This window comes from Coturnix japonica, chromosome 11 (genome assembly GCF_001577835.2).
Source record: "Coturnix japonica isolate 7356 chromosome 11, Coturnix japonica 2.1, whole genome shotgun sequence".
NCBI lineage: Eukaryota > Metazoa > Chordata > Aves > Galliformes > Phasianidae > Coturnix > Coturnix japonica.
The window spans coordinates 17,477,530-17,504,764 of record NC_029526.1 but is presented as its reverse complement, the minus strand read 5'-3'; the positions used below and the strand labels follow the sequence as shown (position 1 = coordinate 17,504,764).

At 50.5% G+C, this 27,235-nt stretch overlaps 1 protein-coding gene across 3 annotated transcripts in view; it reads right to left on the bottom strand.

Moving 5' to 3' along the window:
* The window catches only part of ZFHX3 (zinc finger homeobox 3), a 144,803-nt gene continuing 117,568 nt past the window's right edge, over positions 1–27,235 (bottom strand). For all 3 annotated transcript variants that reach the window (XM_015874229.2, XM_015874231.2, XM_015874232.2), the window contains exons 6-10: positions 21,766–21,899; positions 21,386–21,586; positions 14,328–14,430; positions 7,584–13,037; positions 1–1,686 (exon numbers count right to left, since the gene is read on the bottom strand). In XM_015874229.2, the coding sequence (XP_015729715.1) occupies positions 122–1,686; positions 7,584–13,037; positions 14,328–14,430; positions 21,386–21,586; positions 21,766–21,899 (7,457 nt within the window). In that variant the 3' untranslated portion in view covers positions 1–121. The remainder of the gene's footprint in view (positions 1,687–7,583; positions 13,038–14,327; positions 14,431–21,385; positions 21,587–21,765; positions 21,900–27,235) is intronic.

Below are 27,235 nucleotides of genomic sequence, written 5' to 3'. Positions count from 1 at the left end.
TTTTTTTTTTTTTTTTTTTTTTTTTTGGTTAGAAGCTTTGGAATTGCAGTTAGTCTATTTTTGAAATTGGTTTGTTATTAACTTTTTATTTAAATTCATTTTCATTGTTCATCTTCAAAGCTTACAATCTGAAGGTGTCCATTCCTACGCTAGCTAGACCACTGTCCTTAGGGCAGCCGGGCTCCCGGGGCCCCTCCGCCGGGCTCGCCGGTCCATCTGACTTTTGGCTAAGATCCGTGTCAGACTCCTCCGAATAGTCGTCTGTTGGCATCGAGGGCTGAACCCCTGAGGTGCTGCATGAACTTGAGGTAACCGTTGAAGATGAGGAGAGAGGAGGGAAGGGCGGCGGCGGCGGCTTCCCCGGCGGGGCGCGGGGGGCGGCCGGGGACCAGGGCTTTCTGGAGGCGTGGGGGGAAGCCGGGGGGGGCCGGGGGGGCGGGGGGCTGTCGTTTGAGTGAGCGGCCGACTGCGAGGTAGATGCGGTGCTGGGGTCGGGGGGGCAGGCAGAGTGAGGTAATAGACTGGGGTGCTCTTTGGCGTTTCTTGCTGCTCTTGTGATTGTTCGGTGTTTGTGCGGGGCTGACTCGAGATGCTGACTGAGGGCTTCGTCCCCACACACCGTGCTCTCGCACGCCACGCACTGGTACGAGCCGCTGCCCTGGCCGCTGCCGGTGGGCACGTGAAGCACCATCTCCTGCAGGTTCGCCACGGACTGGCCGAAGAAGCAGAGGGACTTCAGGTGGTCGCTGGCCGCCTCCTGGTCGCCGAAGCCCGCCTGGCACTTGCGGCAGACCAGTTTGTACTGCACCTTCGGGACGATGAAGGGGTCGCAGAGGGAGTCCGCGCCCTTGCCTTCTGCTTCGGGCTCCTCGGGGGGGTTGGGCAGGAGGGGGGACACCTCGCGGGGTGCATTCTTCTGCTCTTCTTGCTTGGGGGGTTCTTTGGCAGGGTCTTTGTCCGGGGTGGCGGCCCCCGTGGGGACGGGGGTTTGGCTTCCTTTGGGCTGCTGCGCTTTTTGCTGCTGCTGCTGCTGCTGCTGCTGCTGCGCCTGCCGCTGCTGCTGCTGCAATGCCTCCTGCAGACTCTGCTGGTATTGCTGGTACTGCTGCAGCAGGGAGCCGGGGGACAGCCCCAGCAGCGCCTGCGACAGCGCGGGGCTGTAGGGGAACAGCCCCTCCATCCCGTACATGGGCTGCAGGTACCCGCTCTGCAGGGCGCCGGGGATCTGCGGGGCGTAGTAGGGGGAGAACCCGGGGACAAAGTAGGGCAGGAACTGGCTGGTCAGCAGCGTGGCAGGGTCCGAGCTCAGGGCGGCCTGCAGTGCCTGGAGCTGCGCCGGTTCCACCGCGTACTCCATGGCGGGCAGTGGGGCTGCGAGGGCGCCCGCCGGCGCCTCCCCCTTCTCCTTCTTGGGCCCCGGCAGGGGGTCCCCTTTCCCCTTGGGCGCCTTCTCCTTCTCTTTCGCCTTCTCGCCCTCCTTCTCCTTGCGTGGCAGCGGGGGCTGCTGCTGCGGCTGCGGCGTCGTCGCCGGTGGCTGCTGCGGGGCCATGGCTGTGCCCTGCGCTGGGGTGGGCGAGCTGAGCGCTGCCGGGGGCTGCTTATTTGGTAATCCAGAGGTGGGAAGGCCGGGCGAAGGGACGCTTGTGCTGGGCAGGCCCATCAGGTTGGGTTTGGGAGAAGTTAAAGCTGCAAGAGAGAGAAGAGAGAGGTGAGGAGCCGCTCGGCACAGGCGGGCAGCAAGCAGAAGGCCAGTGGTCCTGGGCTGCAGGCTCAGCCCCTTCCCCATGTGGGGCAGTGCTAGCTGGTCACTGCAGCGACCTTGTACCTTGTACTGCCGTGTGCTCTCCAATTCGAAATGGTGTTCAGGAGCCCCTGTCCCAGGAGATGTGGTCATGCTCAGCACTCTGACCCTCAGGCTACCTCTCGAGAGAGGGTCAGAGTAGAGCTCCCATGCTCAGATTCACAGAATCCACCTGGGCTGGAAGGGACCTCAAGGATCATGAAGTTCCAACCCCCCTGCCTGGCAGGGCCACCAAACTTCCACATTTACTAGATCAGGTTGCCCAGGGCCCCATCCAACCTGGCCTTGAAAGGATTCATCCTTCAGGAGCTGACTACGCACCCCTCCTGACCTGCAGCTCACCCCACATCTACAATCCTGCTTTCCCAAAGAGGCAGAAGGCAGAGGCACACCCTATGGGCTCAGTCTGGGGCAGCTGAGCACATCTGGTGAGGGAACGATGCAGGTGCACAGGAGGGATGAAGAGGACCATGGGGCAGCTCAAGTGTGCAAACAGCTTTGGAGAAGGGCTGCGGGATGCTGCTCCCCTGGAGCTGGGTGTCCCCAGGATGCCTCTCCCTGCTCCCTGAGTGCTCAACTTTCCCTTCCTGTGGCTGGGAGGAGGGCAGCCCACCATGTCACAATGGGAGCAGCCAAAGAGAGAATGGCACCTTTACAAACATGGGTCAGTCATTCACAGCCTGTTCTAGGTGGCCCTGCCTGAGCACGGTGTCTGGACCAAATGACCTCCAGAAGCCCCTTCCAACCCAAACTGTTCTGTGACTCTGTAAACAAAGAGAAGAAAATCTCTCCACGGACAGCTGAGCAGAGAGACAAGCCCTGCAGAAACCACTCAGCACACACAATGCACCTGGCCTTCTTGTGGAACTTCAGCCAAACTTTCCAAGCTGTTGTCCCCTGTACAATGGAGCTGTTCCAGTCCCCTGGGCTCGTTCTCTTCAGATGGAAGCTTTGTACCTTTTGTGCAGCATAGCTTGCAACTATGGGTGCTACAGAATGGATTAAATAAGTTTGCAAGGATCATTTCCCAAGGCAAATTAGAAGTTGCTTGACTTTTGGCTTAGGTTTTTTATTGCCGCCTCCCCCCCCCTCCCCCTTCAAAATGACACAGACACAGGAAGGTCTTGATTGGAGAGAACCCAGTGAGATGGACTTCTTAGGAAACTGAGTCCTTGCCCTCCCCCACACTTTTCCTCCCAGCTTCTGGCTAAAGCAACTCTAAGTGTTGTTAGCACCAGCAAAATGCAGACACAGAAGAAGATGCATCATTACCATGAAAGAACAGACGCACAGGCTGATAGCAGCAGATAAATGTCACAAGGTAAAGATGGCTTCAAAGGAAACCTATTTTCTCTTACTTGAACACTTCCCTGGTGCATTAGCTGGTCTGGCAGAGAAAGCCAGAGACAGCAGAAGGAAACAGAACCGGACCATTTACTGTAAGTGCAGACTGTATTTTCCAATGCCTCAAAAAATACCTGAAGAACAGTTATTTTGGTACTGAGACTCCATGAGGATTAACAGCTGATGTCATGGACAGGTCCTTTTCTCACACCTGCACGAAATGGGTGCTCCTCTGGCCACACATGCAAACAAAGGAAAGTGCTGTGCCACATGACCCTAACACTGGTACTGCTCATCTTGTTATAATCTCCATAGACTGGTGAGCTCTGGTCATGGTGACTGAGGCTGGCTGAACAGGCTCCATCTAAGGAGTTTTGTCCTAGTTGGGTGGTGTTCATGAACCACAAACTCCTGACTGAACCCCATCTTTCCATAAGAGGCTCTGAGCACGTCACTTCTGTGCTATTTCAAAGTTTGTTGGGGATTTATGCATCTCCCTGGGGCAAACATCGTGTTCTGGGGGCAGTTACAAGCCCTGTAATGCTGCCTCAAGGAGATGGATGAATGCTGGAACACGAGGTCTGCTGGTCCTCCCAGCAGCACCAGCACAGCTCCCAGGATTGATTTCTGCTCTCACAGCTGGTGGCAGCTGGGGCCATAGGAGCACAGCTCTGAAGGACTGACGCGTTACACACCCAGTGCAGTTGGTGAACGTACTCCCAGAAAGGAATGTTTGTGCAGGAAGTTCCTCAGTGCCATTAGGAGAAAACAAAAATAAAACAAAGCTCCAATTTTCTCACAGGCACAGCCCTGTGCGGTCAATGACTCCACAGCCAGGAACTGCCTGCAGGATCCCACCCCTGCTGCAAAACTGAACTGCAAAATCCATCCTTTCATTATCACACTTTTGGTCCTTAGAGCCGCAGCACCAGGAAACAGCGATGGCTGCACAGCAACTCCTGCTTCAGGTGCTGCCATTCAGTGGGGGAGGGCAGGAGAGGAGAAGGTGCCCTTCTGGGGCATAGCGGCAGCTTTGGGTGCTGCTGGGGAAGCACAGCAGCTGGGCACATGGCTGGGCATGGACAGCAAACCCAGCTGCTGCCAGGCTGCTTCACCCTGTGAGCAGCATAAAAGGGACCTGCACACAGAGCGGCAGCCAACAGTCTGAGCTGCAGCTGCCCCATTTATCCTGATGAGGTCTTTAACCAACATCATCGATCCTGAGAACTGGGCACAGACACCCACAGCTCCAACAGCCTTTGCCAGCAGGCAGCTGTCACGCAGGTCCTGTTGCTGCGGGTGGCGGAGCTGGGGCAGAGCACTGATCTGCACGGCAGGAGTGCAATGCCATGTGTGCTCCTCTGCCTTCTGGGCACCGAGCCCTACACCGCTGCCTGCACAGCTGCACTGCAGGAGCCCCTCACACCGCTGTGTCCTGTAACACTGTGTGGCACAGCAATTTGTGCTTCTCGTAACATGGCAAAGGAATAACCTCCTTGCAGCATCACAGGTTGGCAGCTAACAGGGACAAAGCAGCTTCCAAAACCCAGCTGCATGACACCCTGCTGCACACACTTCATTTGTCCATGGTGTTGTCCATACTGCTGAATTCACCCACAGGTTTTGGAAACCTGCGTGCAGAGCTGGTCTCCTGTGCAAACAGGAAGGGACAAACCCACGTCCCTCTGCAGAAGACAGCCTGGGGAAGGAAGCCAGCAGCAGGGCTGCAGAAGAAGCAGTCCCAGAGAATCCAGTGTGACTGAAGAAAAGCCCTCCTGACACCTGCACTGCTCTTGATGCTGTATTGAGACAGCAGCCATCTGTGAAGGCATGAAGTGAGCCTCCATGCAGCAGCCTCACAGATTTCAGATAAGGGTGCATTATGGAGAGGTGCCATTGAAACGGATGTTCCCGAACTGAACAGCCCTGCGAGGTTCGAGCACAGGAGCAGTGGCTAATTCATAACATTCCTGGATGCACAGCCTTATCTGCTGCGACAGGCTTTGAGCGGAGATGGCCTGACCTTTGGAGCTTTATCTAAAGGCCACAAATAGTCTGTTTGACTTTCTAAATAGCTCAGTCCTGTCCAGGCAGTCACTGATTGCTTTTAACATTCATAATACGTAGCCCCATCTCCCCAGGACACATCCTGGTCTTTGGAGAAAAATAAAGGCAGCAATATACATTGAAGAGCAAAAAAAGTAATTTTAGATCATGTTATAAATTTGGGGTACTAAGCCAACAGTGTAGAGGTGATGTGAAATAGTCCGACAATATAATTTGGCAAAGAGATTGTCTTGGCCTAATTCTGGCCATTGAACTGAGACCCTCTGTAAGAACAACAGCATGAAAATACCCTGGCACATAACGATCCTTTCAGCCACACGCCTAAGACCAGGATCAAGGAGCAGCAATGGGCTGCAGCTCCAGACAGAATAGCTCACAGGAACTCTTTTTAACGTGGCTTAATTACAATGGACAGTCCTAAATCCACAGTTAAGAACTATTTTATCTCTTTATGGGGGTGGAGGGAGTTCTTTAACTATGCAAAGAGCCTTGTGGAGGACCTAGCTCCTAACAAAGCCCTTCCAGCTAAATTCACTCTGATTTCTTCTGTTTCTGACGTGAACATCAAGAACCATTCTACAATGTAATGCTCTGTGCTGCTCAAGTAGAGGGAAGGATCATGGCTCCAAGAGAGCGGATCGTCTTTGGAAAGGCCAGAACCCGACAAATGCAGTGACTGGACATTTTCCATTTACCTACAGAAGGTATTTTGGAGATGAACAGTGGTGGAGGTAGAAGTGAATGCAACCACTTCCAAGGGGAGAGAAGGATGCCTGTTTTTACACCCTGGGTTGCTGCTGCTCTCTTTAAGATGTTACAACCAATGTCAGTGTAACAACATAGTAACTGCAGGCTCTGGTGATGTTACTTACAGTGAGCAGCTCTGCAGCATAACTGCTCGTACCAGCTACTATCCTTTTGTCCAAGGCTTTGATTTGCTTATCCAAAGATTCACCTCCTGGATGACAAAGAAGACAATTTCATTACTGTGACACCATTGTTTTACTCAGCAGCATCAGCATTCAGTTCCTCAATCTGTTGAAAGAGGAACTTAGGAGATGGCGTGCTGACAAAAAGCATCACAAAGTCTTTTTGGAGACTGATATCACTTCAGTTTCTGATTAAGAAGCCAGGAAGATGCTTAGATTGTATTCAGACTTTACAGCATGAACTATAACTCATCATTAGCCTCATCATTAGAACAGTAAGAGAAAGCTTTGTTTGTTGCTGTCTAATGGCATTCGATCTGTACCACTGCAGTACAGAAAACAAAGGTACATGCTGGTATATGTGGTGTAACGGCCCTTCCAGCCTGAGACATCCTCAGCCTGTTGCTGAGACAAGTCATGGGAATCACTTCCTTGGCTATCTCTGCAAACTGAGCAGCCCTAGTAAAAGGCAACTTGAATAGGGATCATCAGAAGTGAGCAGAGAAGTCTGCCATGGAAAAGCAAATCTGCTCAAGAACATCAATCACTCTGTCACGAGCTGCAATTCAGATGTGGGCACATCCCTGAGATGACACCGATGCAGCAGGGGTAGAAGGCAGCCCCTGAATCAAGTTTTCAGGATCTACTCTACTGAACACTGCTTCCCACTTCCAATAAATGCTACGTATCGCATACTTTCCACCCCTCCACCAGGTACAAGGGAAAACTGCATCATGAAAAAAGCAAAGAAACAAAGTCCAACAACTGATATTAGGCCATCTGAACAACTAGGCCAAATTATATTGTTATGCAGTCCTGTTAAGAAAAATCTTATTAAAATACAAAGCAGATTTATCATATGACTACACCATGTTTGGCTGAGAGGGTATTTCCAGGCAGTACCCAGCCTGTAGCTCAGAAAACAAGCCACTGCCCTAACAGGATTTGTCCTAGAGGTCACTACAAGGACATTACATCAAGATACTCCAGATTCTGCCACCACTACTGGCAGGTGTATCACATTTTCCCAATAAACAGTTCAGAGTTACTGAAAGTTTGGAATAGATTTACATAAACTAAATTTAATATCAAAAGGAAAGATATAATGAACAATGCATTCAGCACATTAGTCCTTTTCAAGTTCTATTTGGTATATCATCTATTTTCAATTTCCTTCAAGGTGCATCAGTATTTTCAGTCTTTGTTAATGAAACAGATATGCAGCATGTCTGGATTTTGCTCTATTTCAGATTTTGATAGCAAACCTGAGTTCAGGAATTAAAGATAAAATACCCGTTGCTTATTTGTCGTCATATAAACGTGCCCGACTAAAGGGCCATGCACCCTATTATCAGTCATTCTGAAAGGAACGTCCAACTGTCCTAAAGATACGTCAAGTTCATCTGTGTGTCTCTGAGCAGTGTGATAATATCCATACCCACCTGTGTTGGATGGAGTGAAGCCTGGTAAGGATGGGCTGTTGAGGCCTGGGAGCAAGACTGGAGGGATGCCCTGTAGTGCTGGGTATGCAGCAGGAAGGTTAAGAGCTTGCAGAGGGGTGTTATCGAACATGCCCTGCTGTTGAGCTGCCAGACCAAGAACCTCATTGGCTTTTTTGATCCGGTCCAGCTCCTGCTGAGCCATCAACTGACGTACAGTAGCTGGGTCAAAATACTCCTTTTCCTTATCCAACTGGCTTCCAATGGTTTCTTTAACTTTGGAGATATGCTGTTGAGAGAAGATATGGTCACGTACAGACAGTCGAGCGCTGTACTTGATGCCACACAAAGTGCACTCTGTTTTGGGTCCCTCATAACTTGTTTGGTTTATACCAAAATGCTTGGCCATGCTGAGTTTGGACTTCTTCTCCTTTGCCCTAGCATTCTGGAACCAGACCTGAACAACTCTCTTTGGCAGTCCAATGTCATTGCCCAGGACCTCACACTCCAGCATGGTAGGTGTCCTGTAGTCATTAAAGCATGACTTAAGAACTTTTAGCTGGAGATTAGTCATTTGAGTGCGAAAGCGTTTCTGTCCGGGCCGATCCCCGCTCTCCCCAGATTTGCTGGCTGAACCACTTGCACCAGGGCTGGGTGAGGAGGGATCCGCAAGGCTGGATGTTTCACTATAGTCCACAGTACCTTCATTATCGTACTCTTTGCTATAAAAGCTGGGAGCTGGGCTGACCAGGCCAGAAGACAACCGATCTTCGTACTCAGACATGGCTATCATGGCAGCTTTTGTCAGCCCTTCGCTGGGTCCTGATGTTGATTTGGTTTCGGTTGCGATCCCTGTTGCGCTATCATTGTCTGCATTCCCTTCGTCTCCTGTTGTAGTGTCTGTGATTGCCGTGTTGACAGAAGAGCAGTCATCGTTGTCCAGCTTTGTTTGGTCAAAGCTCAGGTTGACCGAGGACATGGAGGGACTCTCAAAGTCCTCTATCCCTTCCACCTTGATGGAGGATGGACTCAGCAGAGTTCGAGGTGACAGTTCCATGCTCTTGTTCACAGGGGAGAGGGGAACACTCTGACCATCACTGCTAGTTGGTGGCACGTGGGAAAAACCCGCTCCATCAAAGATGTCTCCCTTCATCTGAAGTCCCCCATCGCAATCTAAGAGCATAGCAGACAATGTCAAGTTGTACCCAGCTCTCTTGGCCTCGTGCCAGTGGCGAGATCGGATGTGAGCCTCAAGAGCTGTCTTTGCTTTAAAGAGAGCTCGGCAGAACGGACACCGCCTGTGGGCTTGGGCAGGCCCCACAGCTCTGAACTGCCCCTTCCTTTCCCGCGCACGGGTGTTCTGAAACCAAACTTGCACCACACGTTTCTTCAAGCCCACTTCATGTGCAATGTGATCCAACATCTTCCGTGTCGGGTTGGAGTCGAGCAAATATTTCTGGTAAAGAATTTCCAGCTGCTCTGGGGTAATTGTTGTTCTTAGACGCTTATCCCTTTGTGGCTCTTCTCCTCCAGTCCCACTGTCATTTTCCCCAGGGCTCGCACTGGCCTTCTCCTCCAGCTTTCTCTTCAGTGTATTCATTGTGGACGTTGGCGTTGATGGCGAAGTAGCTGAAGTAGCTGAAATCTGTGGTAGCGTTCCAGACAGCAGCTGGCTCGCAAGTAGCGGATTACTGGGATCAAAAAGCATGAAAGGCATATCCAGCGTTCTGTCCAGGAATGGAGGATGGATAAACTGGTTTTGTGCACTCAGAAAATGAAGCTGCTGATGCTCCTGCCAATGCTCAAAGGAAGGAAATGCCAGCTTACACTGGTCGCACTGGTACGGGATTAGCTGCGGAGGTAGGTTTGCCAGCTGTTGAGGGGTGGACGTGTGGATGGGTTTGAGGGAGAGATGTGACAGCTGAGACGGACTTGGGCTGGACTGTGATAAGGAACACTGAGGGGGCTGAGGAGGTGGAGGTGGCTGTTGCAGTGAAGAGGGGGAGGATAACTGTGAAATCTTTTGGTGTGCTGAACTTGTCTTCTGTTCTCCTTGGTCCTGTTGCTGCTGAGACTCTTGCTTTGGTTGCACTTGCTTCTCTTGAGTTTGGTTTTGCTGTGTACTTGGAGGTTCAGACTGCTTTGGTTTTTCATCTGTAGCTTCTACTTTAGAGCTATAGGTGGAGGAATCATCTGCCTCTGCTGTGAGCTGCAGAAAAGCTGAGGAGGTTGCATTAGCTGAAGATGTAGGCGTGCTGTAAGCTTGTGAGGGCATTGGTGTGCTGCAGGAGGAACTGGTTGGAGTCAAAAGCTCCATTGCATCCATAGAGTCTTCATTCTGGCTATCATCCTGTCCATCCTCATCCTCATCTTTATAACATTGCTTTTTCTGGTGTGTAATCAAATCAAAGATCCTGGGAAAAACCACACTGCATTTTTTGCACTGATATTGCATGTTACTAGTTCGAATGTATCTGTCATTTGTAAGCTCCCGCCGTTCCCCATCTTTGCCCTCTCCCTGATTCTCGTAGTTTTTTCTAGCTTTCTGACGGGCATTCTGAAACCACACCACTATGACGCGTGTTGGGAGGTTCAGCAAGTTAGACAGCTGTTCAATTTCATCATCCTTTGGATAAGCATTTGTATCAAAGAAGTCTTGCAGGACTCTGAGTTGGTAGTCAGTAAAGCGTGTCCGGGAGGACCGTTTGCTTCCCCAGTACTCCTGCTTTTGAGGTTCTGGAGAAGGAGGCCGTGAGTCTATCTTCAGTTCCTCCAAGCTGGTAATGGGGGGATTACTGAAGTTGTATGGGGAATCCTTGTTGCGCTGGCGTTCTTTGAAAAGAGTGTTTCTGAACCAGTGCTTGATCACCTTCTGGGGCAATCCAGATTTCTCAGCCATTTCTTGGATCTGTTCCTCACTTGGAGAATTGTTAATATCAAAATACTGCCGAAGGACTCTGAGTTGGTCATCGGTGATTCGTGTCCGTGGCCTCTTGTTCTGCTGCTGCTGGAGAAGGCTTGGGTTGAGCTGATGCTGGTATAACTGGGCCAAGTCAGTAGGCAGAGGGTCTACAGGACCAAGCTGGGGTGGCAGCTGAGCAGGTAACGTTTGTAGTGGCATGGTTTGCATCATCAGTGGTGAAAAGATGGGGAGCTCCATTGGCATGGAGAGCTGGGTGAGTGGCACAGATGGCTGGGCTGGTGCAATTGTAGGAGAGGTAATCGGTGGGGCAGAAGTAGGAATGGTAGGAGTAGAAGCTGGCTGAGGAGGTGCTGGAGGGAGTGGAGGTGGCGGCGGTGGAGGCGGTGGCGGTGGCTCTGGGGTCTGAGGCCGTAGTGGGTACAGTTTGTCATAGTGTTCTCGGTACTGTTTGGCAAATTTCTCTAACTGCTTAAAAGGAAAGTAATGTTGGTGAACATGCTCTTGGTGGCTCTTCAGGATGAGGATGTTTGAAAAGAATTTTCCACATGTGTCACACTCCAGCTTTTCCAAGTTCTCACCTTGCTCCGTCTTCCCATTTTTCTTCTGCACCTTCTGCTTGTTCTCATTATACTGAATAACAAGCTCAAAGCCAAAGTTTTCCAGCAAAGCTTTTGTGGCATTGCCCCTCGCATCAGATGCAATACGTGGTGGCAGTAAGGAAGGCTCCGAACTGCTGCCTGGTACAAAGTCCTTCTTGTCTTTGGGCTTTAAGTTATCAGACAGAGACTCCTTAGATGCTGTGTTAGTGTCTCCCCTCTCCACACTTTCCCGTGGGATTTCTTTTTCCTTCTCCTTCACTATGGGTTTATTCTTCTTTTCTGGGTGCTGACTCTGCTGTATAAGGACAGAGTGAGGTTGTGACAAGGACAGCTGACCTTGCTGCTGCTGAAGGAGCTGTGGATGGCTCTGTTGAGGGAGTTGAACCTGAGCCTTCAGGTCCTCCAGCAAAGTTGGACCTGTACCAGTCAGTGTCAGTGCACCACTGGTAACAGGCAAACTAACTTCTGGGTTGATCTGGAACTCAGCGCTGGGAATGTAGAAAGGAAACAAAAGATGCTGCTGTTGTTGAAGCTGCAGAAGGGTCTCAGTGGTCATTGGAAAATGTGGCAAAAGTGCTGGATTGAAGAGCTGAGACTGCAGGAGAGCAGCTTGTTGCTGCAGTTCCTGCTGCAGGTGGGCCTGGACTTGGGCCTGTGCCTGTGCCAAGGTCTGAGCTTGCTGTTGCTGTTGCTGCTGCTGTTGTTGCTGCTGCTGCTGCTGCTGCCTGGATGCGATCATGTCTGCCAGCTTCTTCCGGTTTACCTCTTTGGGCTCAGAAGGGGAGGAGATATTAGTGCTAATGGGGTTACCTAAGGGAGGAATTCCCACGGTGTCACTGGGCACCTGACTGAGCAGGCTGGGAATGGGAGCTGTGCCTGAATTGCTTGTGTTGGTGGCTGTAAAAGCATTACTGTTGCTAGTGCTCACTGGGCTTGGTGTAGATGAACCCAAAGAGAGACTGCTGCTGCTGCTATTGCCAGCTCCATTACTACTGCTGCTGCCCCCAGCTGCCTCTAGCTTGGCCGCGCGAGCCTTGGTTTGGTGTAGGACAGACCTCATGTGGATCTCCAAGGTAGAGCTCTGGCTGTAGGCCACGTTGCATGTGTTACACTTAAAGGGTTTGTTGTCGGGGCTACTGGTAGGTTCAGGTTGCCCAGTAGCAGACTCCTGGAGGGCTCGTTTCAGTTTATGTAGATGAGAAACTGAATTGTAATGAACCAGGAGAATGTTCTTTTGTGTGAAAGACTCCTTGCAGACTGTGCATTTGTAAGGGCGAGATGGATCTAGGAATTTCTCCATAGTGAAGTTAGGGCCCTTCCTGAAGGGTAAGGCCCTTTTTGGTTCAGAGCCAGAATCCTCTTGTACTGACCCCGAATCACTCCCTGTTGGGCTCTGCTTATCTTCCAAGTCGCTCTCTTCCTCCTTATCTTCCTCAACTATAATGGTGTGGTCTTCTGCAAGTGAAGGATCACCCATAGCAAGGAGGTCTCCGTTGACCAAAAGACCACCATACAGCTGCTGAATGTCGGCCTCACTCAGCTCCAAATGGCTGGTTTCCAGGTGCTTCTTCAAGGCCTGGAAGGTTCGGAAGCTGCGCTGGCAAAGGCAGCACATGGTGGCTGCCCGGATCACATGGTACTGGGAATGGAGCTGCAGCTTCTCAATGGTTTTGAATGCCAAGCTGCACTGGTTGCAGCGGTACTTGTAGACGTGGCGATCAGAAACTGGCAGCTGGGGCCGCTTGGCATGAACTTCATTGAAATGTGTCTGCAGCGCTGCTGAGCTCTTGAACACCTGGTTGCATCCCTTCTTCCAGCAGAGAAAACCGGAGTCCTCCCTGGCAGAGCTCTGATCAGCTGGAGCGGGCTTGGGTTCACCACTGTGCTCTGCACCTTCCGATGGTAAAAGACTCTTCCCTGTGTCCTCAGAGACCTCTGTGAAAACAAAATCACAACAAAGTTGGAAATTACACTGATGCACAAGGACTGTTTTTTTCCCCCTCCGCAGGACAGGCGGGTATTTCTAACATTCCACCTCTACCTTCATTCCTTTTAACACCAGCCCATCACCCTCATCACAGCTGAATGCATAAGCCTACAAAATGTACTTTCTTCCCTCTTTGAATATCTGAAAATATTCACAAGTATACATCTCCTTAGTGCATTTATCACCTTTAATTCTCCCTTTTAAGTGAAGGCCATCCAGCCACCAATCTGTTTGTGCTCTGTTTCTTTTATGTCCTGACTAATTTCCAGTAAGAAGGTTTCCCCAACTGAGCATGGTATTTGAGTCCTGGTTCCACTGAAGCTAAAACAGGAATGAAATTCACATACTACTGTCAGCATCTCAAAAGGTGTTGTTTGAGGGAGGGAGAAGAAAGAACAAGCACTCAGTGCACTGCCTCTTCTCCATGGTTTCATAGTACATTTCTGCCTGAAATGGCAGTGAGATACTGGCAAAGCTGAAGAAGGGATCCCACTGGTCAGTGCAGTGTTAGCTGACCTCTCATTTGAGGGCTCTCCCACCAGCATCACAGCTGTGGTGCCGACTTCCTGAAAGGAAGCAGTGGCTATCTCAGTTTCCAGATTCCTCATGGACTTGCCAGGAGTGCACAGAAGGCAGACTGACACTGCTTTCCTGCCAACTCTAAGAGGAGATACTTCTGCCCATGTAGAATGTTGTTCTTGGGATGCTCTAATGTTACACTGCAAAGCCACAACAAAACTGCCATTGATTTACAGCCACATCTTCAAAACACAGCACAGCAATGAAGCAGGTGGGAGAGATTTGAGCTGGACAAGCACTGCAGCAGCTCAGAGCTCCTGGACAGCAGATGTACCCAAGCTATGGCAGCAAGAGAGGTGTTAGTACAGTCTGTGCCAGCAGCTGCAGCACTGGTGGTTTCCCAACCAACTCTTTAAGCCCTCTTACCACCTCCTTCTTGCCGCTCCCATCTGGTCTCCTTCGCAAGGATTTAATACAATTTCCAAGTGAACTGCCATGGTGTGTGAGTTGTGCAGCTCTGAGCTGCCCTGCCCTGCACAGGGACACCCGGGTGCTGGCACAGAACGGAGACAGCCCCGCTGTGCACCAGCCAACTGCCATCCCCAGGAACGTCCAGGTACTGAAGATCACTGGAAGGACACGTCCCCAAACACAGTCCCCAGCAGGAGACAGGAGCCTGGGAACTGGGGGGACGCGTGGGGCTCGGTGACTGCACTCACCGGGCTGCTTCCCTGGCTCCTCGGTGGTGGAGCTCCCGTCCTTCTCCGGAGCAGCTGCTGGCAGGAACATGCTGCTGGGCATCATCACCTCTGGTGTCGTCACCTGCAGACAGGGAGGTGGGGATGGAGGGAGAAGAAAAGTGCAGGAAAATATTTTTAACATTTTCAGTGGTAAAATTAGACACCAGCATTGTACAGTCAGAGCATCACTTTTCATAGCTCGCTGAAGACTCATGTTTATTAGACAAAGCTCACATCAGTCAAAAGTGTTTCTACAGTTACATTCTGGACATAATTAGCAGTGCACACTTGAAGAATAATCTTATTATTAATATTTTTCCTTTATGTAGAATTCAGACTTTGATCACTGACAATGTTTTGTCATGGGCTGTGAAACTTCTTGTGCAACCAATTAGGTAGATAAGTTGAAAGGCCCACCTTAAGCTGCTGAAAACATAATAAGGCCCCTAATTAAATCATACCTCGTAAAGTACACTGTAATCTTGAACTAGGGAGCATTGCAGCACTGTTTTCAAAGTGTATCGATGCAGGAAAGGGAGGGGCATGAGAAAGAAAAGTACAAATAAGGAGAGAGGTGACAAAGGGAAGGATGAATAAGGAAAGACTAAAAAGACAGCAAATTGTCTGTGAAATAAAAAGCTGCTGGTAACCCTTTCCTGGCTCTGACTGATGTGTTCCCTTTGCTTCTCTCCAAGTGTTGGCCCAGAACGTGCATCATCATTCCTGAACAGCACCTGAGCACCAACATTGGTGCAGACCTGGAGACACTGTGTGGTTCTTTGGGAGTCCCAAATGCTTACACTCGTCTTTTTCTGCATTTCTTCAGGTCTATCTGGTTACACACACACAGCACAAGGCACTCAGCTGGTGGGGCTGTTACCTGCATGCAGGACAGCTTGCTTCCTGCGCAGTTGGGGACCAGAAGGCCCTGACTGAACTGCACGAGGTACTGACAAACCATGGTGTAACTGCACCTGAAACACTGTACACTTCTGTGCAGGATAGGAAGCCTCCTTTATTGATGTCAACAACCACCAAACTAAGCCAGGCCTTGGTTCCACTGAGTGGACAGAAGCAAAAGTGGTCTTCAAAAGCTCTCAGAAAGAAGGTTGGTGAGTAGCTGCAGCCATCCAAACCGTGCAGTGAGGGATGCGGAGCCGCTGCTGTTGCTCACAGGGTAGGAGCCCACACCTACAGCAGCAGCACCATGCCTAGAGCAGCACTGTGCCCACAGCAGCACTGCACCTACAGCAGCAATGTGCCTGCAGGTGTCTGCAGGGAGGGTGGCACTGAGAAATGACACCGAGGGATGCCGGGCACACCTAATCCATTCCATCTTACTGTAACCATGAGCACTGATGGCTGCAGGTGGTGGGTTGCGAGATGCCTGAGGTCACCATCCGTTTGTGGGGCTCTGAGAATGGGGAGAGCAGGGATGCTGAGGAAGAAAGGCACTGCCCCTCTCAGCTTTGTCAGCAGGGAGAGTGCTTTCCTCGGATCTTCAGGAATTACGAAAAATAAATGATGAGAAATTAAAAAAAAACCCAACAGAGTAGAAAAAGAATAAAATTATCTAACACCTCAGCTGCACATCATTATAGAGAACTGCGGGCTTTTTACACACATTACAGTAAGGCAGCCATCCCCACCACCAGACTCAGTACGACGGATCAGTAATTGTTTTCATACACTTTAATTAGAAAAACTCAGATGGCTATGAATAATAATGGAAAAGAGAGACTTTTGCACTTGAAAGGTTGAAGTCAATCAAGTGTGAATGACGGCAAAAAAGAAAAAAAAAAAGACACCAATTCATCAGGCCTCTGTTGTCTCGCCGCGTCTTTAATCATAATTCCTGATTGGGATTCAAGAAGGCAGTAAGCAGCGGTTCTTTGTCTGCCTTCACCTTCCGTCAATTAACTCTCCCCGAAATATAATCATCAACCTCACATGCTCCTCTGCATCTTAATCTGGGTCTCCAAACCAATAAGTCCTGCCCTATATGTGTTTAAGTAATTACCTTTATCTACCTGCATCTCCGCAGCCACAGTTCTCACCCTGCTCCCGCCCCTCCCTCCGCACACTCACAAAAAGGCAAAAATAAAAAGGCTGCGATACATTAAGTGGCTGCAGGCACAAAAGCCAAAACGGCGAAAAGAAAAAAGCTCAGAGAGCAGCACAGGGCCCAGAAATGCTGAGTGTGGATGTGGGGCACAATGTGTGGACAGCAGTGGAGTGCTGCCCTGGGAAGCATCAGCACTGGTTGTGCTTCTGTAGCCGACCTGACCCGACCCAGTGCCATCCTCAGCCCGCACCGCAGCACCAGCCTTGGCAGCCACAGAGCTGTACATCTCCAGTGGTTCTGCACTGAGGCTGAGCTCTGGCCTCCCAGGTTTGAACCATCTGTCTGCTCAGGCTGCAAACACTGCACCCTGTTTGTGCATGTTGCTGCTTTCAGTATAAAAAACCAAGGGTAGGCAGGGGACAGGAAGGCGCAGTGGGCCACAGTCACCTGGCAGGTAAGAGGAGGAGGGGTGCTCTGAAACAGTGCTGTGGTTCAGGCGCACTGAGATCACACTGAAGGTTCTGGTGACAGAGGAAGGAGCTCCGTGCTGGGGACCTCCTGCCCCTTCCCCCGAGAGGCGCTGCCAGGGCTGCTCTCCAGGTGCCCACCCATGGCTGCGCTGCACTCATGTGTCCCCAGGCTGAGATTTCCCTCAAAACCAACTGTTCCGCCACAGCAACAGATCAGTCCATTTAAACTACTGTTAAAACAACAACCCTACAGACCTAAGTCAAGCAAATGCCATTTGTCTCCTTCCTTTCCTTCCATACGTATGCCTTCTGCTCTACTCAGTATTACGCTGCAGCTGCAGCCACGCATTGTAGCCCCTGAGCCACCAGCAAAGCCCTCAGCACCGACACTGCTCTCACACCACCCTTTCAGACCAAATGAAACTGAGGAATGGGGAAGGATCTGCGGCTCATTCTTATCTTATCTGTCTGTTCCTTCTGATGGCCCAGTGGCTGGGTGTGAACATAACCACCAGGTTCTGCCCATCAGCACTCCAGTGATGTGCCTGAGCAGCTCCAGCAATGCATATGAGCCAAGGCCCTGCTGCCCCATCCTGCTCCGGTCCCTGTGCAGCCCATGCCAGGCATGGAGAGCTGCTGCAGAATGGCAGCCACTGCTGGGACAAATCTGTGCCTCCAAGAACCCCATCAGGTGAAATTCAATCTCCTCAAGGACAAAAGTTCCCTTATGACCTAGATATCCACCTACACACTTGGGCACCCCCATGGCCACTTCTCTGAACAACAAAGCCTAGTGTCTTTTTGCCATAAACACCCAGACAGATGCACTTCCAGCACACAGTGCTCTGACACAAGGCTGGACCAGCCAGGCCACAGCTTTGGGAACAACCTGTGAGCCTGCAGATGACACTGTGGCAGTGATGTCCCATTGACAGCGGTCCCACAGCGCGGAGCCGCAGCTCTGAGCCGCTGAGCCAGCACCACATCGGCCCTGGAGGCACACAGGCATATTCCTGCCACATCCAGAAATTAATCTTTGGTATGTGAACAACCAGCTCCATTCACACACTGCAGCATCTGTCTTCTGCTTTCCTCAGAGCGAGCGACCACATACGTGGATGGTCCATGTGGCTCTTCTGTAATGGCCCAGGAACACCGACATGGTGCAGCTCTGAAAAGAAAATCTGCAGAAGGGGTCTGAGGAGATACATTACGATCCCCATGTCCGTGCAACCTAGGGGGAAACGCGCGCCATGCAAGGTTCCCGAACCAGACAAAGGAGGTAATTTCCATTACAAAGAGAGAGAGAGGGTGCTGGAGTGAAAAGCTTCATTAGACTCAGAGAGGCAAAGCGATGGCAGTATACCAAGGTCACTTCTAATTTAGACCATCTAATTGGCAAACATGGCTCCAAATGGCTATCATCTCACAGGGCTCAGAATTAATGAAGCCCGATTATTTTCATTACCTTCATCCGAGATGGAGAATGAGACACAGAGTGAGAGGGAAAGGGGGGAGCGTGAGGGGGCGAGAAGGAGGGAGAGAGAAAAATTGAATGACAACGAAGGGAGAGAGTAATGAGGAAAGACAATAGGAAAGGGGAAAAAACGTAAAGATGGTGCGAGGGAGAAGCGTGGATGGCAGGGATGGGAAAGAATCGCTGGTGGAGCAGGACAGAAAAGAAAAGGATAAAAAGGAAATGCCGGAAACGCTGGGAGAGGACTGACAACAGCAAGGAGAGGAGCCGCACGCTGAGCCGGGGGGAGGGAGCTCTGGGAAGCCGTCCCTTCTCCCGCTTCGAGCCCATCAGTCTTGTCAATCGACTGAGCCGGCGAACTGCACTTCACCCTCATTAAGGGGCTCTCTGCTGGAGCGGTGCGGGCCTGAGCCTGGCGGAGAGGCTGTTGGGTGGGAAGATGGCAATCAGAGCACAGTGCGAGACGCCATGCACTATAAACCCAGCCATGTTTGTATGCAGCTGGGGGGGATGAGGGCTCCTGGGCCCCTCTGCACCGCTACGCTGCCCCTGGAGCCCTGCCCGGAGCCGCCGGCCGCAGGACAGCCCCCGGGCTGCGTGCTGCTATGAAAGGACGGGGCACGAGCCACACAGATATGAGATGCTGAGCATAAGCAAGTAGCTGTTTCCATGGCAACAGACATATTAGACACTGCAGGTTCCTGAAAGGCGTCTGATAAGGTATTATTAACTGGAGCCTCCTCCAAATGCCGAATGCAAAGACACTGTGTCGAAAGGGACCTTGCTCCCACTGACTGGGCTGCGATTCACTCAGCAGCACTGAGGCCCGATCTGCATGTCAGAGGAAGACAGGAACCCAGAAAGCAACACCACAAATGTCACATGCTGCTGGGTTCTGCACAAGACATACTGACCTCGCCAAATATATTTGCCACACGAACCAAAAAACAGCCATTTTCTTGACCCACATGCAAGTGGGATGTGAAAGAGAATCAGGTTTTCTACCCAGACATATCTCTGGGTACGAAGCAAACAGCCACCCAGAGCCACGATGGCGGAACAAAGAAGGAAGATGATGAGCTCCAGAGATAAGCCAGTCTCCACATTTCTCAGAAGTGCTGCACACTGCAGCAGAAGGAGGTCCTGCTCTAACACAGAAGATGCGATGACCTAAAAGCACTGCCCGTACCACAGCAGTTGCTCTGGCCTCATCCCCTGGGCACTGCCCTGAGCTCCCCAACAAGAGGCTTTTGTCAGTCTTTGTGTAGCTTGGAGGGCAAACACCTGTGCAAGCACTAATTCACCCAATCAATGGGTTTGTAGACTGTGTGCCCTGTGGACAGCCCAGCCCACACAGACCATCCTCACAACTGCACAACAGACACCCTTAGCAAACCAGTTAGGTTTACTGGCCTAAGAAAGAGGCTCAGCTTCTGTTTACTTCTTTCGCTGGGTCAAAACATCTCCTTAAATTTAGTTAGAGGCTAAATTTAGTTAAAGGCTAACCATACTTGTTTAAGTACTCAGAAGGTATTTGCACACTTGGTTATGAAAGTGAATTGATAAAAGAACATGAGTGTTATGACAAACACGTTATTATTGCCCTTCATGATCAGCAATCAGCAAAGAAGGGAAAAACAGAGCTGGAGTGCAGGAAAGACATCACAAAACTGTCAGGAACTGAAACAAACACCTGTGTACTTGGTAACAAGTTCTTAGGTGCAGCCACAACCTTGCCTTGAAGAAGCATAGAAAAAGTGTAGAAATCTGACAATACATCCAATTTGTGAGTTTAGAACGGGTTTTGAAAATGTGCATTATTAATTCTACTTGTATCTTAAACTGACAGTAACAAATGGAAAGGCAAACTTGTCTGCAACCCAAGAAAAGGGAACATGCTGGGCCTCTAACTGACATCTATGGAAGCCAGCAGACGAGTGCTGTGAACGCAGCCAGGCTCTGCTCAGTGTGTCTGCATGGAGGCGGTGTGGCACACAGCACCCGGTGTGGAGGTCTGCAGCCAGCAGTGCTGCTGGGGCAGAGCACAGCACCACCTCCCACAAACAGCAACTTGAACAGCGCTGCTGATTTGCTATTCCTCACCAAGCACTGGCTCTTGGGATAGTCAAACTTTGGTCCCAAGGCTGCACTGCAGATGGGCTCCCATGCAAGATGCTAAACCACAATCTGCTGTCTGAAGTTTCTGCTGCACATCAGAAGCAGCACAAGCAGTAACAATCGCAGCACAGACACTGGCACCAGTGACTATCTGTTCTACAAGTAGAACCAAGGTCCCACCTCCCTTGGGCTAATGTCAATGTATCCCTTGCTTGTTACTCTGAAAGAAAGCGAACTGTTACAACAACAACAACAAAAAAACACACTGCTACTTAGTATGGAGTGATTCCTGACTAAGTAACAGATCCATCCTATTTCACATCATCTTGACAATGATCCTCATTGAGTGAATGGAGTGCAGAACGTGGGCTCCTCAACAGGACTGGTTCTCCTCCAGCAGGCGAGCTGCCAGGCAGAGCCACTCTATTGGTTCTTAAAATCACATTCTAAGCAGGAACTCGGTACCTAATTTCCTGTAACGTTACTTTAATCACCCTGGCTGTCCTTCTCAGGAATTGCTAACCAACCCCTGAGTATCTTCCCTCTGCAACCCAAGCAGCACAGCACAACAGCTGCTGCATCTCCCAGAAGGATCTGTGCAAAATGTAGTCCCATGCAACGACCTCAGTAGTTAAAGGAAATCTTATTTATTCTGGTCTCTTCACAAGGAGATTACTCACTCAGCACTGCAATACTGCTATTTGCCACAATGCCCAAGCATGGGCAAGCTGGTCTCTACAAAGGAAACATGCAAGGATGGCAGAAACCTCAATGACAGAGTGCAGGCAGGTGAGGGAGCTGCCCCTGAGCCCACTGCAGAGAGCACAGCCAACGCAGGTCAGGTAACCCCCTCAATCCTCACATCCATGGGAAGGCAGCAGACACGCCGGGCTACGCTGGGACTCACCGTCATGATGAGCTTCTCAACACAGTCAGGGGACACACTGTGCAGGTGAGTGAGGTGCAGCTGCAGGTGGATCTTGTTGTTGAGCATGTCCTGGCAGAGCGGGCAGCGGAGCATGGGCTGCACCGAGTGCTGGGTCATGGCGTGCACCCGCAGCCGATTCACGTCTGTGTTACTGTACTTGCAGTATGGACACTGGTACATCTGCAGAACAGAAAATGAGTTGTGTGATTGTTACAGCTTTCCTCTTTCCTTACAGCAATTTCATGTCTTCTGCCATCAGTTACCACATTTCACCCTCTTTCATTTATTTCACTCTTTACTTTTGTCACAGATGAAACAGTTACCCATAGATGTGCAAAAAGCCGAGTGCTTGTCCTTACCTGCTCCGATTTGGTCTCCTCTGAAGTTTTTGACCATTTAAAGGAGAGAGGTGACTCAGAGCTGCTGGGAAATGGTGCTCGTTTGGAGGATGCTGGAGGCTCCATCAGCTCCTTCTCTGCCTGGCTGGCTGGTGCTGCAACAAGAAGAGATTCACATCAGGACATCCCCAAAAAGGCTGACGTTGGATGGTCCTTCCATTTACGCTGCTGTTTTAAATTGAAACACGCACTGCCAAGTTGTCTGAGGCTGAGCACAAGGACTAACTCACAACCTACAAAGCCTACCTGGATGCAGAAAGTTTGTTCTTAATTATCTTCCATAGAAGGGGAACTGTGTCATTTACAGCCAGAAGCTGAGAAACCGCAGCTACTTATGCATGCTGCCTACAGCCTGTTAGGTGCAGGACTCCTTCCCTTTGCTTGCATCTGACACACAAACGCTGGGTCAGATGTGAAGGCCAACACATGATTCCCGTGAGCAGCTGGGCAGGATGCAAACCGCTGGCTCTAAGCACTCAAAGCTTTGCATGTGAACAACCTGGAGAGCATCTGTCCAGGGATGGCTGGAAGCTGTGCACACTGTGCTGGGTGCAGTGCCAGGCGGCCCCAGGAGGGTGGCACTGACCTGCTTGGCCCACACACCCTGGGGACAGAGCACACCGCAGGCACTTCCCAGCAGCGGTGGGACCCAGCCTGCGGGATGAGCACATACTGCTGTGTTTCAGCGATGCAGGAGAGGAACCCAGAAGCCACAGCGAGGCACTGTGCAAGTTAAGGCACATCCCTGACCTTTCCCCCTCCCCCGAGCCCTGGCAGCCCGGAGTACATAAATTTGTGGGACATCTATTATTTAAAAACTGTAAGGACAAGTATATTATACACAGCCCCCGTCTCCTCCTCCCCGAACACACATTCATAACAGTACTTTAATCTGTCTCGAATCGACTTCAAACCCATTTCGCCCTTAATGGGAGTTATTCATTTTCACTTGAAAGGTAATATATGACAGCTGGATATTTAATATGATGGATCGGCTGCCGATTAACAAGGCACGGCAGCATTCTCAGACCAGTCCCCCCATACTCTTCCCCCTTCCTCTTCTTCTCCTGGTGAGCTCACCAGTGCCTGCACCTTGTTCAAAGGATGCAGACAGAGCAAAACCCAGGTAAACGGCTTCCTTCTCACAGACCCTTCATTTACCACCACGAGGCGTCTTTCAGAGGCACCACATCACAGTCAGGGAAGTGATCCATACTTCTGTCCTTCCCTGCCAGGCCTCAGTCCTAAGCACCACTCACACAGAACCAAACTAACTTCATGGAATCATGGAATCATTCAGGTTGGAAAAGACCCATGCAGCCACTGAATTCAGTGACCCAATTGCAGACATCGTCCCATTGCTGCTGAACACTTTGCACAACCTCTAAAATCTCCACTGTGTTTCCAATTTCCTTCCTATGGGAAGCAGCCAATGTAGAATTTGGGAGAAGTGAAAAGCAGTAAAATTTACTTTTACTTACCGTTTCCAAAATGCCCAGTCTTCTAAGTGCGTTTGAGCCATCCCTAACTTCTACCCTTCAAAATCAGAATTATTAATGATTGTCCAGACCCCAGAGAAACGGCTTTGTTGCAGTGAATTGAAACACACATACCGAATATTTCTTCTAAGTGTCATTTTTTTTTTTTTTGTGCTGACAGCTCAGATGGGAATTTTAACTCAAGACCCAAGTTTATTGTTGATAAACAGCCAAATTCACTAAGTGACACATTCAGTCCACATCACAGATCAGAGGAATTAAGAGCTCTTTTCTGCCTGGAGAAATGAGGACGTGCCACTCCTGCGGCTGTAGCTCAGCACCAGGTTTGGGGCAAAGGCAGGGCAGGAAAGAAAGACGTGGGCTTACAGTACGAGGTGTGACAAGTTACCTATTAGTGCTTGTGTTATTTTGACCCTCTAAGCGGATGATTTCAGATTGCCTGGCCTCAGAGATCTGTGTTACTCCACAAATGCACCTGGAAGCCCCACGCGCCAGGACAGTGCTGCCCTACTGGGGCCTTGAGGAGACTTCCCGTGCATCCTTGGCACCTCCAAGGATGAAGGAAAATCTCCCCAGGTGGAATGGGACACTTCCTTGAGTGCGGGTCCTTCTTTATGCCAGGTGTGTCCCAAGAAGCGGACTCTTCCTGGTCTGGGTGGGCAGGAGCTGCCTCCCCCACCGCCCAGCCATCAGGCTCTTTGAGCTAAAGCACTGCTGACAGCCCCTTCATCTAAACTTCCATCTCCCAACCCAGCAACATAATGGAGAAGCCAATTAAATGATTATTAATTCATGCTGTTTTCCGTAAGCCAGAGGTTCTCATCTCCCTGCATTCCGTAAACCAGCTTGCCACTTGCCCTAGAAATTTACAGTGGGGTTTCTGCTATCTCCATTGATTTAGAGAACGGAACAACCCCTCCCCCACACCCAGCCTCTTCCCACCAAGTTCAGCTGTCAGCCTGGGAAAAAGTTTTCCAGCGGGTTGGGGAGCTGTTTTCATCGTGAGATGGAAAATAAAATTCCATATTTGGTGGTGCCTCCCTCCGCTCAGCTCTCCCTGACGTTTTCTTGGAGCTCCCCCCAGCACCACCAGCCTACAGCCGGATGGGGCCGCCCATGACTGCCCTGCGCTGAATGCCCGCCAATGCAGGAGCATCCTTCCAGCAGCTCCTGCCTTCCACTAGAAATGCCGAGGACTGGGAGGACTGTTCTACGTGCCCTGCACTCACGCAGCTCTCACACCTGTGCTTGCAGGGCCAGGCCATCCCTGCAGCACCATGCATGGGGCCGCAGCAAGCTGCTCACTGAGCACTGGCCAACAGCAGGTGGGACACCACTGGAGACAGCACAGCATGAATGGATGTAGGAGGGGAGCTCCACCAAGAGACCCCAACCAAGAGACAGCAGTTGTGAGAGCACGGCCTGGGCCTCCCAGAAATGGCACCTGGGTGTAGAGCACCCGCTACAGAGCTGCTGGTTGTTACTTCTTGTGTTAATAATATATGGTTGGATGTTTCTTCCTGAAACGCTTTCTGTTTACATTCCCTATTCCCTGAAGGTACCATGAGTTCTAATAAGATGTTGTAGCCATACTAACAGGACTGTTCATTGCCTGTTGCTCTACAGTACTTTCTCAAATCTGTATTTGATAAACAACACGACTCTATGATAGACAGAGGTGAATACACGAGGATCTGCAAGCACACCTTCGTGCCCAGACCGCTATTGCCATCTTTCAAAAGTACGGCTCCGAAGATGCACCTCAAGCACAGCAACACCACAAGCCTGCAAAGAGGTGCACTGAAATCTTGCCTTCCAGCAGTGATGTCTAAGATTATGGCTTTAGAACCATGGGATATTGTTTGTTTGCTTTACATTACATAGGGAAGAAGAGGTAATCTTTTATATTTACCTATTCCATATGGTTCTTGAACCAGCCATCCATCTGGGTGAATATTACCATCCAATCCAATGGAATAAATATTTCAACTAACCTACCATGAGAATCTACATCAACTCATTTACTAAAATCAATGTGTAGAGCTTAGGAGATGGCATCAACAACAGTACCTTTACCAACTCCTTGAGAAGAGCACAGGAGAGATGAGCAGTGCTGGGCAGTGCTGCAGATTGGAGAGCTCCTGGCCAGGAAGGGCACGAGCTCAGCGGAGATGCAGGCAACATGGATTCTGTGTGCTGGGAACATACAGCAGAAGTGCCCGAGAACTGGAGGGCTGACACCGCCACCAGCACGGACTGCAGAGCAGCGCACACCCAGAGCAGCAGCTGGGCATCAGGGTGCTCCTGGCTCCAGCATGGACAGTGGCCTAATGGGAATACGGGGCCCTGCTGGAGCCAGGGAGAGGGTTGCCACAGAGCCATCACCTGCCTTCCCTCCATGGAAACATCAGAACAGCATCTGCTGGCACTGTGTGAGCTGAGGGCAGCCCAGCTCTGAACATCACGCAGCCTCCAGGCAGTCCCAGCACCCTGAGTATTGGCCCGGTGCTCCCCCTTGGCTGGAGCTGATGGCCAGGACCCTTTTGTGCTTTGTAAATCCTCAGGAAAGCCACAATGGCACCAAAGCTCCCACCTCATCCCCACCCCAACACAGGCCTCCTGCACACGCACTCCAGGGTCAAGAGATACTCCGTCACAGCCCCCTGCTCTGCTCCCTGCCAGCTCTCTCCTTTTCTTTGCTCTGGTACCACTGAGCATTCCGGCCATTAAGTGCTCAAGAAATGCCATATATTAAAAAAAACAGAAAAAATAGCAGTGGGAGGGCGGGAGGACAGTAAAAGATTTCCGTCAGGATGTGCCTGACCTGTTTTTTTCAATTTCAGTAATTAGAAAGGCAGTGGGCCTGTAGGAATTATTCATAAACTGCAGGAGCTGTGCAGTATACATTTATGTTAAACATGTCAAATCCGATTGAAATCATGCCTGCCAGCACCATACTCCATAAACACACTTTTCTGCAACAATTTCCCAGCTCTCGGCAGCCCATTAATACCTCCTTTAATAGCAATCTACCACGGATTCGAATCAGGGATGCTCCATTGCACTAATTGCTCTGTGTTAGGTGAGCATCATGGATTAAAAAAAAAAAAAATCATTAAAAAAAATAAAAGCCCTTCAGGCTACTCCTCCAGAAATATTTCATTTCAATCCGTATTTTAAATAGAGTTTGTTTCTCGGTTTTCGGGGAAAAAAATCTGATATTCTACATCTACACGACTGACAGTGCATTAAGAAATTCTCTTTCACAGCTGGGTCACTGCAGACTGAAGTGCTGTTCTCTAGCTACAAAACACACGCAAACACACTCCAAATCTTGCAAGCCTCACACAGAGCTGCGCGGCTGGGGTCCAGGCTCCAGCTGGAAACCAGGGTGTGGATTTAATCATTTACATCCCGACTTAAAAATGGAGTCAAGGAATGGCCACATTTCTTCTCTCTTTGCTTCTGAGAAGTCGTGTGTTAGTCACGGTGAGCTGATTTCTAATGTTCAGACACCGGGCAGAGCATCCCTGTGCAGCACTGCAGTGGGCAGGATGGCAGGCAGGTCAGCAGGCAGGGCGGGGGGCAGGACCCCTGGGCAGAAGGGATGGCAGCTCTGGCACTGAGGGCTGCACTGCACTGTCCCACTGCCATGAGACAGCAAGCAGGTCTGCACAGACGTGGGCCCTGCAGCCATCTCTCTGCAGAGCATGCTCCAGGAGTCACACAACAGCTTTGTCTTCCACAAAGCACTGCTGCCTACGACAAGTGCACAGAGGCAGCCTGTGCCCTGCAAACCGCACTGCACTGGGACACACCTTGCAGGAGCAAGGAGGAGTTGTGTGCAAAATGAACTGAGATAACAGGAATTCTTGCTTGGGATGGAGCTTTCCTTTCACGTACTTTAAAAATGTTTTTGGTTAGGAATATTC